The 13,454-nt window shown below is 43.7% G+C and overlaps 1 protein-coding gene across 3 annotated transcripts in view; it reads right to left on the bottom strand.

The window, feature by feature from the left end:
- Window positions 1-6: 6 nt before the first annotated feature.
- Window positions 7-13,454, bottom strand: part of LOC117147334 (neurogenic protein mastermind) — a 68,372-nt gene continuing 54,924 nt past the window's right edge. The window contains exons 5-14 of one of the 3 annotated variants that reach the window (XM_033314199.1): window positions 10,462-11,266; window positions 8,958-10,402; window positions 8,678-8,851; window positions 7,301-8,621; window positions 7,045-7,230; window positions 6,672-6,982; window positions 6,317-6,569; window positions 5,640-5,954; window positions 4,533-4,859; window positions 7-4,470 (exon numbers count right to left, since the gene is read on the bottom strand). In XM_033314199.1, coding sequence (XP_033170090.1) covers window positions 4,439-4,470; window positions 4,533-4,859; window positions 5,640-5,954; window positions 6,317-6,569; window positions 6,672-6,982; window positions 7,045-7,230; window positions 7,301-8,621; window positions 8,678-8,851; window positions 8,958-10,402; window positions 10,462-11,266 — 5,169 coding nt within the window. In that variant the 3' untranslated portion in view covers window positions 7-4,438. Of the gene's footprint in view, window positions 4,471-4,532; window positions 4,860-5,639; window positions 5,955-6,316; window positions 6,606-6,671; window positions 6,983-7,044; window positions 7,231-7,300; window positions 8,622-8,677; window positions 8,852-8,957; window positions 10,403-10,461; window positions 11,267-13,454 lie in introns of all 3 variants that reach the window. The other 2 variants (XM_033314192.1, XM_033314208.1) reach the window with 2 other exon arrangements.

Raw genomic sequence — 13,454 nt, 5'->3', positions numbered from 1 at the left:
CATCTATTACGCTTATTTCGTTAATATTTTATTTAGTCTTTTTCATTTTCTCATTTTCAATGTTTTTGTTCAGTTGTTAAACATTAAGTGAACGTGTCTGTTGTTCTTGTTGCTGTTTGCTGCTTTTTGCTTGCTTCTTGTTGTATAATTAATTAATAAATTTAATTAATTGTATGTATATATATATCGATTTGTAAGTACAAACATAGCGTACAGAATTCCGTCTCCACTAACATTAAATTTAATTGTTTAAACATTTTTCTATTGTGTTGCATGTGTGTGTTTTGTGTGTCTGTGGGTGAACATTCTCAATTATGCTTGTAAGTATAGTACTTAGTTAAATTAAAGTGTATTGTGTTTTCATTCAAATGAAAATTGAAGTGAAACTTTACTTGGTTTCCTAACTTTTCAACTTTACTTTCAGTTGTGTGAATCCTTAGACAAACGTTACATTTACACATATACAGATTTAGTTATTAAAAATTATCATTTTTTATTGTGTATTGTGTTAAATTTAGCATTTGTTTTTTGGGCTTCCCATTAGAGTGTGAAATGTGAGTGGGAGTGGGGCGTGTCGTACGCGTTTATATAGTTACAGATACATAAAAATACAATACATAGCAAAAGGTACATATATAGAGACTTAAAATACGCTTCTTTTCACTGAATTATTCAATACGATTTTTAGAGACAAAGACAACATATATGTGGACAATCAATCGATACGTGTAAACAGTGACAGATGACAACAACATAACACTCAGATTTTTAACATTCATTATGTTTGTGTGGATAGGGTTTGAGAGTTTTCGTAAAACGATTTCAAAGAATTAAACATACGGGTAGTGCGATGAACAGTCGCCCTGACTCAAAACCAGCAATAAACGAATATAATCCAATCAAAGTGCTCATGATAATCTTAAAACAACTTGCCGTTTTCTTCAGTACAGTCTTCCCTCCAAATCACGTATTCTAGCACACCCAAATTACCGATTATGTGTTCACTAAGCGCTAAATAATCGTTGATGAGTGATCAAAATTAGATGCATACATATGTGACAATTTGAACTGAAGTTGCCTGCTCTTAAAGATCTGATCCTCTTCCATAAATTCAGCATTAATCCAACCTCCTATATACGTGGCAAAACCAACCTATTTAAATATCGGTTTCGGTTCCTACGCCTCTAACTACACTAACCTCGGACCAACTATTTTAAACCCATCTGCTACTTTTGAAAATGTTTTTCAATTTCAAATTTTAGGCCTATTTCGTCGTACGTTTTTCGGTCTTTCAACTTTTTTCCACTTGGTAACACAGCCAATCAACGATGCCTTCTTCCATCAAACCGATATTTTCGTTCCTCTATTTTTGCATTTTTGCATTGAATGAAAAGAAGTTAATATAAATATTGAGTAGTTGTGCTGCGTGAAACTTGTTGTTATATTGCTCGCGGTTCTGTTCTATTTTGAGTTCGTACAAATTTCTACTCGCTTTTTTTTTACAAAATTGTGCTATTTTCGCTATTTTGTTTAAAAACTATTTTTTTTGAGGCTGTTGTTTTAGAATTCGTTATAACCTTTAAATGCTAGTTTATATATTAGGTTTGTATTTCGTTATTCTTATGTTTGGGCACTACTCATTGCGGTTCAGGGCATCTTTTGTATTTAGTAAATAGTATTTTATTTGTAATATCAAGTTTAACAAATCTTTGTAGGCATTATGCACGGGTACAGGGCGTTGCATTATTTGTTTTGTAATTCTCATTCCATCTCCATTCTCGGCTAATATCTTAAATCGCCAGTGTGTGATTTGGTACAAATTTTATGGTACTAGGTTGCATATAAATTAAATTGAATTATGACTGTACAGTATGAACAAATAAGTACGGTTTAGTTAGGGACGTCCGCTAGTCAGATTCGGAATAAAAAATTAACTTTCTCATCAGAAGTGTCCAGCGAAACCAATTTGTATCTTCAATTCGACAAAAAAGCTTAGATCGAGAGCTGGTATAAAACTAGATTAATTTTGCTTATAAAATTCTAAGATGCTTGTATTTACAAAAATGTATGCACAACTTGATCGATTGAACGTGCGTGATAACAGAACAACTTACCAAATCATATATGCACTTTAGTAGGTAATCTTATCGAAACTAACTCCGCTTTGCACTAACGTAAATATTATTTGCATTGGGTTAGTTAGCTTTATGTGTAGTACTTAGTTAATTCCTAGTATACTCCATGAAGTTTATACCATTTGTAAATATCTGTTTATTTTAAATATATTCGAAATAAACCCAATATTTGTTCATGCTTATAAATTAATTAATTTCATTAAATGCTTAAATTCATTAATGCACTTTATATGTACTTTTTGTGTTGCTGTGTGTGAAATTTGCTATATCCTTACCCCGTATAAATATATATATATATTTATGAATTGGTATATATGAATAACTGGCATTAAAACTATTAATATAGTGTATATATAATGCTAAATGCAGTATACTTGTGTATATTCATTTGTCATACTTATACTTTCCTGGTTTGAGGTTTTGTCAGTATAAAAACTATGGGGAGAGCCGGGGGCCGAAAATTGGCCACCATCTTTGAATTTTTTGTTTTATAATTTTAATTTAATTGCATTAAATGTAGCCTCTTAAAGAAAATCTCGTCCTAAGCTAGTTTTAAGTGTGACAATTATAATTTAGCTAGCAGCGTCTAGAAATTTGTTCTTTAATAGATATTGAAGTAATTTTATCTGAACCATTTGCAATCTATTTACAATTTACCATAGTTGTCTTAATATCTAATAATGAATTTTCGGTTACGTTTAATATTTTTTAATAAATTTGTATTTTTTTCATACGTTTTTGAACTTAACGAGAGGTATTTCTATTTTCCCAAGTTTTAATATCGCCGTTTCCATTTATTATTTATTTCTTTTATTCGTGTTGTTTGTCGTTGTTTTTGCGTCCGGTTTCAGTGTCAAAATGTGTTAAAGAATGACGATTTAAAATAAAGAAAACATGAAATTTTTAAAATATTGTATATAAATTTTTATTTAGGGCTTTGCAGTTTAAACAGTATTTTAATAAAATTATAAACTAAATTTATATCAATAATATTTGTATAGCATTTGTATCGTTTCTTCTTTAAAATAATATTTATAACGATTGAACCCAACTTAATAGACTTAAAGATTTAAACAAAATCAAAAATCAATAAAAAATTACATAATAGAAAACGTGAAACGTTTTTGCCTAGCTCTAGCTTGCAAAATGTTATTTGAAAGTGTTTTGAATCATACATTCCAATTTTGTATATTTAATGTGTAATAGTTAATATAAAAATGGTTAAAATTACATATTAGTTTAAACAAAACCTGTAAAATAGCCTTCACATGAAATTGCAACGCCAACTTTGCTTTGCGCGCTTTGCTTTCTCGCTTTGATATAAAAGTATTTAAAAGTAATTACAATAAATTTAAACGAGCATTAACTAAATTACAATTTAAAATTTAAGGCGGCTCAACTTAGAAAAGATACTCAGGGAAAATATTTACAGCAAAGGGATAGTTTTTCTAACCATAGTCAAAGTGATATATTTGGGTCTGATTGGTCAATTGGTGAATTGAAAAGACATTTTTGAAGATGATTGAAAAGGTTTAGAAGGTATACATAAAGCAAAGCCTTTGGAGGTCGTGGTCCTCGTGCTTTTGCAGCAACAAATTAGCAACATTTAGTACATAAAATTCAACAAATTATCACACTGAAAAAATTCAACACTACTTTTTTAAATGTACAGCAAGTTTGTGTTTTTGTGTGTTACATGTTACATGCTTTCCCTTCCAATTGTATACATTATATAATCGCTTGTCGTTATAACTAGAGCTTAGCCAACTGCTGCCGTTGCCAACGCCTCTCCAAATGTTATGCAATATTAATGTTAATTCTCTTTAAATATACATATATCAATTTAACAACACCTCGAAACGGCCAGCACTTAACGCATAATTATTTATGTTTTTGCTTTGTTTCTGCTTTCATTCTTTTGTATATATAGCTCTTAGTACTAGGCTTTATCTTTAAACGTAATAAATATGCATTACTTATATCATGTTTGCATCTTCTCTTGAAGTTATTATGCTGTTTTCAAAATATTTAACTAGAGCTTGTGTCTGGTATTTATGTTTTCGCGATTTCTTTTAGACGAGGTTCCCATTTTGCTTTAAAATTAATATTTGCTAGTATTATAAAATAAATATATTTAGGTATATATTTTTTAAATAGTGCTGCTAATATTCTTAATTAGATGTACATGCTTCGCCTTCCATCCGTTGATTTCCTATTGTTTTTCGTATCTAGAGCCATAAATGCGTGCGCAAGAGAAGTTTTGGTTGTACGTGATCCTTGGTTCTGAACTAGGCACCTTAGGGTCACCTCGTAGCGCTGCTGGTGAAGAAGTCCGCTATGGAAATAAAAAGGAATTTTGAAGTTAAAACCAAAATAAATATGTGTGCCAGTACTTACGCGTCTCGAAGCTGAAGCTCAGCGTTGGGTCCGGCGGCGTGTTGAGCATGGAGTTGCTGACATTGCCGCTGCCCGTGGGCGTGACGTTGCCCATGGTGTTTGTACTGTTGACTCCGCCCACAATGCCACCGCCACCCCCGATCACTGAGCCCTGCTGCAGCGGACTCTGCGGCGTCTGTCCTCGTTGAGCTACGCCGCCTCCGACTCCAGCTCCTCCGGTGGCTGCCGCAGCCGCCTGCTGGGCCCGCACACTGACCACCGCGCGCAGCTCCTGCTTCACGAATTCGGAGTTGGCATTACCACCGGCTACGCTGCCACCACCGCCAGCTGAAAGATTGAAAGGGAATCAGTTAAGCGCTTATAGGTCTATGACCCAGTACACTGGGCTCCAAGCCACAATATAATATAGGGTTTAGTCACATTGGTTTGGCTCAATACTAAACATAAAACATAAAATAAATACAAAACATACACAACGAAATACAACATAGAACACAAAGGTTGAGGCACACTGAAAATTGGGATTGGGAATTAATTTTGCTAGGTGGGTACCGATAAACGTACTAAACTCCTACAGCAGTGACCAATTTCAATTTTGCATTTCGAAAGTGTCTTGCTTTTTATAATCTATTGTTTATGTATAATTAATTTTTGATAAAGAAAAAACTTGGGTCTTGGTTTTCGAAATGTGTTCTTAGGGCTAAACATTGTAGGGGGATTATAGGTACACCAAATGTTTTCGTGGGGGTGCAGCGCCTGCAACTATGTATGCTAGATATTATGTACAGTTCAACCAACTTGACTTCTTGGGCGGATATTGGGTTAATTACAATGATCGTACAGAGTTATACAAAGATATAGTCGCATATGTGTGGGTTAGGGGTGTTGATACGTGTGTGTTTTCCAGCTCAAATGTAGATTTTTGACATGTATATACAGAATGCTCCCAAAATTTTGATTGCTTTACGATGCGTGGCAATGGATTATACAGCCATATTATATATACATATATATACACAGATTTCAAGGCGGGGTGATTTATACAGCGATCGCGTGAGATATTTAAATGATGGTTTCAGTTTGAGAGAGAAGAGCACACAGGCTTACCGGTCTGCGCGCGACCATAGAAATCATTCGCCTGCTGCGATTGCCCGTAGCCGCCAAGGGTGGCACCATAGTTGCCGCCCCCGCCGCCAAGGCCAATGATGCCGTTGCCACCGCCACTGCCCATGCCGCCCACGCCCATCATCGCCGGGTGCGTATGCGGATGTGGCGACATGCTCAGCCCGTTCATCAGCTGCTGATGTTGCTGCTGCTGATGCTGCTGCTGTTGCTGCTGCTGCTGTTGCTGCTGGTTGCCGGCGGCAGCTGAACTATCAGTGTTGCTGCTGCTGCCCGGTGAGGAGCCAAAGCGTGGCGAGCCTGTTTTGGTTAAGCGGTTTTGGTTGGTTTCGTTTGGCTTTGATTAAAACTAGTTCAGGTCATCAAGTGTGTGTGTGTGTGTGTGTGTGTGCTATGTGTGAGTGTGTGTAAAGCTGTCTAAGTATGTAGTTTAATGTTTAGTATATGGATTAAGGGGTGCTTAAATCACAATAGATATATCAACTACATTTGTTCTTCATACTTTTTAGAGGCAATTGAAGGTACTTTAATATTGATATCCTAATTGTACTCCCCCTTACTTGCTCCTAAAAATGTTTTTTTATTCGCCATAAGTAAACTAAACGCCTAGCTTTCAGTTCAATGGTTGTTGATCCAGCATTGTTCCCCGTTCCATTCCTTACCTGGCAAATGTTGGGTGGCCTGTGGCACGCTGCCCTGTCGCTGCAGTCGCTGCAACTGTTGCTGCTGGAAAACATTTACATTGCTGCCGTAGGGGGACTGTGGACCGCCGAATCCCACGCCGGAACCATCGGGCGTTGTGGCCCCGCCACCGCCCTGCCCCTGGAACGAGTTCTGCCGCTGCAGAGCCGCTTGTGCCGCCGGATTGCCGCCGGGTCCAACTGCGCCTGGGGAATTGAGGCCTCGTCTCTGGTTCTGTTGGTATTGACGCGCATTGTACGGACTCACGCCCTGCAGCGCGGCCATGGAAAGGTGTTAGTGGGTCTGCTTTGGCTGGATCAATTCTCAGACACTCACCTGCAGCTGTGCAATGAGCATCGGGTTGTGTTGTTGCAGCGTTCTACCGGCATTGCCTGACGGCAGTGGACCGCCGGGACCACCGCCTCCTCCGCCGCCAGCTCCCCACTGCTGAGGACTATTCTGCATGCCCGGCGACTGCATTCCCGAGTTCGAGCCGAACGGAGTGTTGGACCGTCCGCCATCGCCAACCTGTTGCTGCTGGTAGGCCAACTGTTGCTGCTGGACATTGTTCTGTTGCTGCTGGCTGAGTTGCTGCTGCTGCTGCGGGGAGAGTCGTTGGCCAGGTTGCGGGAACTGAGGGGCATAGCCTACAAATCCAAATCCATCATAAGTTATCATCAATGCTATGACATTTTCATGATCAGCATACCTTGGTTGGGCTGCGGGCTGTAGGGCGCGCTACGACCGGGACTGAGCTGCTGCTGCATCAGGGTCTGAGCAAAGTTTGGACTGAGCTGGGCATCTGAGGGCAGATTCGTGCGGGATAGGGACACATTTGGAGCTCCCGTCGTGTTGAGAAGCGAGCCAATGTTGTTCAAGCCCGCATTCATGCCAGCTAAGATATTAGACACAATACGATTATTTGTAAATTGTAAATTAGAGCTTTAACATTCCCCAATACTCACTCGCATTCTCAGGAACGAGCAATTGCTGCTTTTGCTGTTGCTGCAATAAACGCTCCTTCTGCTGTGCGGCTGCCAAGTGCTGTTGCCGCATGTTCCGCAGTTGCTGTTGGGCAGGCAACACGACGCCTCCCGGAGTGGCCACCGCATTCATGGGTCCACGACCGCGGGCGGGATACATGGGTGGAGGTCGCTGGAAACCCTGGTTGCCCTGATTCCGCATGGCTTCCAGACGCTGCATGATGTGTTGCTGATTTTGCTGTTGTTGCTGTTGGTGTTGCTGCTGTTGCATGTTGAGCATTCCCGGATAGGCAGGGGGCTGCTGCAGATGCTGCTGTCGCTGTTGCTGCTGCTGCTGGGCAAGCTGCAACGCCAGCAGCTGTTGCTGCTGCTGTTGTTGCTGATGCTGTTGCTGCTGGCTCATCATAAGCTGCTGGTTTAGATCGTTTCCAAAGGCCGCCGACTCCACGTCTAGCATCAGCGACTTTTGAATGTCGTTGATTGCCGAGGCCTCGGATGGGGCATTGGTCACGATGGGAGTATCATCTGGATAATACTCCATTACGCTGTCCAGCAACTTGGACAGCTCCGAGTCGCCTTCGCCCAGAATGGCCGCCGCTGCCGCAGCTGCAGCCGAAGTGGAGGCCGCTGTGGTAATTGAGGTAGTTGCTGTGGTCGCCAGTTGCTGGTGCTGGAAGGCCAGCTGCGGCGGCTGGAGTTGCTGTTGCTGCTGCTGACTGAGGTAGACATCGTTTGGCTGCTGTTGTTGCTGCTGGGAAGGAATGCCGGCGACCTGTTGCTGCTGCTGCTGTTGTTGTTGCTGCTGCTGCTGTTGCTGCTGCTTTCGGTTGCGATTGGCTGCCGCTTTGGGTCCCGTGCTGCCAGCGCTAATGAGGTTACCCGGAGCGGCTAGCGTGCTGCTCACCGTGGAGCTGGTGATGTCCGGCAGCGTCTTCACTTGCAGTGGCTGCTCGGGATTGGGTGCTTTGGGTATCTTTGGCGGATTCTGCAGTAGCTTGGCCAACATCTTGTTCTGCGTGCACAATTTGCTGGGCTTGTCCTCCGACCGTTTGGCAGAGGGATCATCATCGGGCTCATTTAGCGATCGCTTTCTGTTCAGCGATGGATCGCTTTGGATTTTGAGCATGGCTTTTAGATCCTCGGTGCTCATGTTGCCGCTGGCACTGTTACGGTGCATGCCATGGCTGCCACCATCCGGATTCTTCAGCTGGCGCATCAGCTCGCTCTGCCGGGAGTTGTTCATAGAACCTGGCCCACCACCCGATCCGTTGCCATCATCGTCCTCGGACTTCTCGTTGAGTAGCTGCAAGTAAATATGTAACTTTAAAGGTGCTCGATTTCGCAATATTAGAATCATACCTTGAGCAGCATGGGGTTCTGGGAATTGCCTGCCTTGTGCAGCATACTTGAGTTGCCGACACCACGCCCCATCGATCCCATGGGTCCAAACATTCCCATCCCTCCGGTCTGGCCACCCATCTTGAAGCCACCGCTGGTGTGCTTCTCCTCCTCGCTGCCCTCTGGCTTGAAGTACTGTTAAATAATTATACTTGCATTAGTATAGATCCGCAAATTTCATGTGCAAAACCTGTTTTAGCCAAGTCCAAGTTATTGACCTAAATCTTACATTGGGACTCACCTTCTCATCATCGCCCAGTCCTCCCAGACCGCCGGCCATGCTCTGTGACTTGGTCAGCAAATGGCGCAATCGCTCTGAGGATTCCTGTTGCTGCTGCTGCTGTTGCGGTGGTGTCTGCTGTTGCTGCTGCTGCTGCTGGGAAAGCAGCATTCCACCCACTCCATTCGGCAAACCGCCGCCCAATAGTGGGTTGCTACTGCTGCTATTGTTGTTTGACTGCTGCTGGTTTTGTTGTTGCTGGACATCCTTCTCGGGCTTTACATCGCTTGAATCGAAGGAGTGGAAGTTGAAGCCACCGTAGTTGCCTCCGCCAGCACTGGCATTTGACTGCGGCGAGGGCAGGCTGGCGGCGGAGTGCGAGGAGAGCTGATAGGGCGTGGCCGGAGAAGCGCAAACAGCCGGACTAAATCCGTGTCCAGACGGAGGGCGCGGCGTGCTAACGGGCGTGGCCACAGAGGCTCGCGAGTTGGGACGCGAATCCGTCCAGGCTCCCACACCGCCGCTGGGATCCAGTTCGAATGAGGAGGAATGTGCTGCAATGTCGAATTCGAAGGTATCGCTTCCGTAGAAGCTGTGCTCCGCTGCCGCTGGCGAAGCGGTAAACGCGTTAACCAGCGCATTCGCGGAGGAGCTGGCCGATGAGCTGGCGCCGGATCGCTGCTGCTGCTGTTGTTGCTGCTGCAGTCCGGTGCCGTTGATAATCGCGCTACTCATCAGCGGTCCGCCCACGCTTGTGGTCTGCGTGCTGTTGCCACCGCCGCCCTGTTGACCGCCGCCCACGAGTCCGCCCAGCAGATGGGTGGGCAACATGCCAGAGGCCGCTGGCGAAGACGAGGATCCCGAACCGGTTCCTCCGTGCAGACCATCCATGGAAAGGCTGCTGAGCAGTGAGCTGGCAAGTGAGGGACTCGGTGCCATGGCGCATAGTTGACCCAAGCCCAGTCCTCCACTGCCCGCTCCAGTGTTATTGCTGTTCATGTCGTTCTCCGAGTTGAGCAGCGTCTGCACGGACATTATAAAGTCGCCCTCACCAGGCGTCTGGTTGAGGAACAGTCTCGAGTTTGCCTTCACATGCACGTATACATCCGGTGCTCCTAATCTTAGACGGAACGGTCGCGATACCACACTGGTACCTGCCCCAGCACCCGGCGAATTGGCGCTGGCCGAGTCCTGTATGTCGCGGAGGTGCGACTTGAGAGTGGATAGGTCGTGTGGGTGACACAGGTCCTGCCACAGGCGTCCCACCCACGTCTGCAGGTGCTGCTTGAACGGCTCCCGCAGTGCCGTGGGATCGAGAGTGAGTATTTTGCCGTGGATGTCCAGCTTGAAGGTCATCTGCTCGATCGGCTGCTGCTGCACGTGCTGCTGAATGTTGATCTCCAAGGGCGACTCATCCTCCGGTCGTGTGATCAGGCACAGCACCGAGCTGCTGGCATCGGCATCGTCTGAAAATAATATGGTTTATAGGGTGTTTCAACCGGCTTATTTGTGTTTTAGTACTCACCCTTGACTGGTGCCGCTATAAGGACCACCTCCTCGTACTTGTCCTGATGGCCGGACTGCCTCAGTGGCTTCTCCTCGCAGTTTGACGACGTTTGAGTGGAAGTGCGCGTGTCTTTGACTAGCATGCGCACCTTGGTGGAGATGCTGCGCTTCTTGCCGGCCGCAGCGCCACCTGCTCCGCCTAGGCCGCCCGCTCCGCTGGAATTGGAGCCCTGTGAGGCATTGCCGTTGTTCAGCTCCTCGAGATCGCCCCACACGCCCGCTGAGGTGCCAGCAGAACTGCCACCTGGACCAGAGTTATTGCCGGAATTGCTAGTTCCGCCATTCGGATTGTTGTACATTGTGTTGATGATCGGCTCTAGCTTGGCGTGATCCCCCGAATAGAGGTACATGTAGAGCGGCTGGTGGTACAGCTCCTGCTTCTCATAGCCGATCAGGTCGCGGATGTTCTGCGTGCAGGACTCAATGATGCCGTTGGCGTTCACCTGCAGCAGGACCCAGCCGACGCCGCTGATGTAGTGCTCGAGTGCCTCAAAGTACGCCGATATCTCTGGCACCTGGCCGAGCAGGAGTGATGGCTCTGGAAGAGGTGGTTCCGTCGACGAGACCTCGCCCTGTTGTACCGGATGGATTGAGCAGTTGTCCGTGGCACAGCGGCTGCAGCGTGTTGAGGTTGCTTGCGATTTGCTGGTGTTGTTGTTATTGTTGCTATTCGTGTTGTTGTTGGTCGTTGTCGTGGAGTTGTTGTTGTTCGTCGACGTTGAGGATATATCACGGTTTTGGCCCTTGTCACAAATCTCACGATACTGAAAGAAATGGGGTATTGTGGTAAATATTAGAGCTTTAGATACATTTAAATATGGGACATACATAAAAAATGTTTAAATATTAAAAATAGATCTTATGAAAATATAATTTACTTGACAAAATCAAATGCAATGGGAATATGCCTCCCGACTGGAAATATTCATCTTAAATTCTACTTTGCCTCGAGCCTCATAAAGACACATCATCTGCTCAGATCGCATCTGTGAGATACATATTCGAATATAAAAACTTCATTCATATCGCGCCCACTTTATCGGCGACATTTAAAACGCGGGCATTATTTATTTGGCGATGATGCGGAAGCATACCGAGCAAAAACTCATGCATAATATGACACACAGCCAGTAATAATAATAATAATTATAGCACAAAGATCGGCACACTTTGTGTGGAGTAGTAGTGAGTATGGCAGAGAGTAGGGAAACTCGGGAATATTATTATATGTGTAATATCATTGTATTGACACAATGGAAGTGCAATAAACGGCATTTTATCGAAGGCGTGTGTGTGCAAGGGTTCTATGTTTGTGTTATTTTTACGCGCACGTTTGAAAATAAAGTCATTGACATTTGCGAAAAAATACGCGAAAAGCGCTCGTCATATTCAAATATTATTGTTATGGTTAGGATTTCGTTTTCCTTAGGATTTCCACAGCACGCCTCCCACTGCCACCCACTTTCCAGTGGCTCCCCATGCTCTCACTGGCTCTCTTGAAACAGTTTCGCTCTCACACATGGGAATTCAAGGTCAGTCAACTTCAACTTCGCATGGACAAATGTCAATGGCATTTCACTTTTGTTTTGGTTTCTCGTGTCTCCCCTTATTTGCGTTTTTTGTTTAATATTTTTTCGGGTCTTATCGCAGTCTAGGCTCTAAATGTGTGACTCAATTCGGGCCAGAAACTTACGAAAAATCTCAGAAATAATGAAAAGCAGAGAACACAGAACGTTCGCGCAGTCACAAAGTTGCCGAAATACTAAGCACACATTTTTTGAATGCAATTGTGTTAAAAAACGCACAACGACAGCAACACCAACAACCACACGAAGACGAACAACAATGGCAACACGAAGCTTCTTCGCGCTCTTTGCCAAAAAAAGGAAGCTTTGCTCTCTGGCACTCTCTCTTTCCAGTTTTGTTTACCGGCTTGCATGGCGGCAGAGTTTGTGTGTGTGTGTTATCACATTGTGCACCTGTTTTGTGCGGGCGTATGTGTGTGTGTATGTGGGGGCAGCAACAACAATTTAGAACGATATAGAACGAAACGCAATCGCAACTATGTGAAATTGCAAATAGCCGATACGTCATCGGTGCAAAAGCATTTCAAAGCAGTTCGTTGATCTCCCAAAAAATGGAGAGCGAGCTTTTGTTGTTTGGAATTGGAATTGGAAGGAAGGGAAGCTTGACCAGGAAAAGCACGAATATCGGGGTGAAGGCACTCCGAAAAATATCAGTCAAATGATTAAGTAAACATCAGAATAACAACAACAATGAGAGCAACGGTAGCCGTTGCAAAAAAGAAACAACAAAGCCTGGGGCGCGTGCAGTCGTGAAAATGTCCAAAACGTGTCTGGCTTTATCTCTTTGCCACCCCTCCCCTTTCGCAAACGTCTTATGCTTCATTTTTGGCGCGCTGTGACCCATAGACTCTGCCAAAATGATCAAATCAGGTAAAATGCGAGCGTTAGATAAAAGTAGGCAGCTGTGCAACGCAAAAGGGGTTTGTCAACACCCGTATCTCCGCGATCGAGGGATAAAAAGCTCCGATTCAAATTAATTGAGGCGAATGGCAGTTTTTGAGATACTTTTGGGTTCTGAATACTCAAGGGTGTGTGGTGTTAAGCAAAATGACTTAATCAATCTTTTTTTGCATTTTGTATTATTAGATCTTAATCGTATTTATAAATATTTCGTAGCATACTAATCGGAGCAGTGTAGTTTAAATTATAATTCTAAGGATTTTGCTGATCTATGTACGGCTTGTTTTTAATTTTCCCTGTTTTTCTACAGCTCAAGTATTTGAAGACAGATGTTATATATTTTTAAAGAAACTAATCTATATTTTCATTAGTGTGTCCTTTAAGGACCTTTATATAAATCGAGCTCGATAGCTTATGAATATAAGTATCGAATATTTAGTCCACTAAATTTTTCCATATTAGAGTG

Source organism: Drosophila mauritiana, chromosome 2L, assembly GCF_004382145.1.
Source record: "Drosophila mauritiana strain mau12 chromosome 2L, ASM438214v1, whole genome shotgun sequence".
NCBI classification, from domain to species: domain Eukaryota; kingdom Metazoa; phylum Arthropoda; class Insecta; order Diptera; family Drosophilidae; genus Drosophila; species Drosophila mauritiana.
The sequence above is the reverse complement of the archived record's forward strand: the minus strand, read 5'-3'. Positions and strand labels throughout refer to the sequence as shown.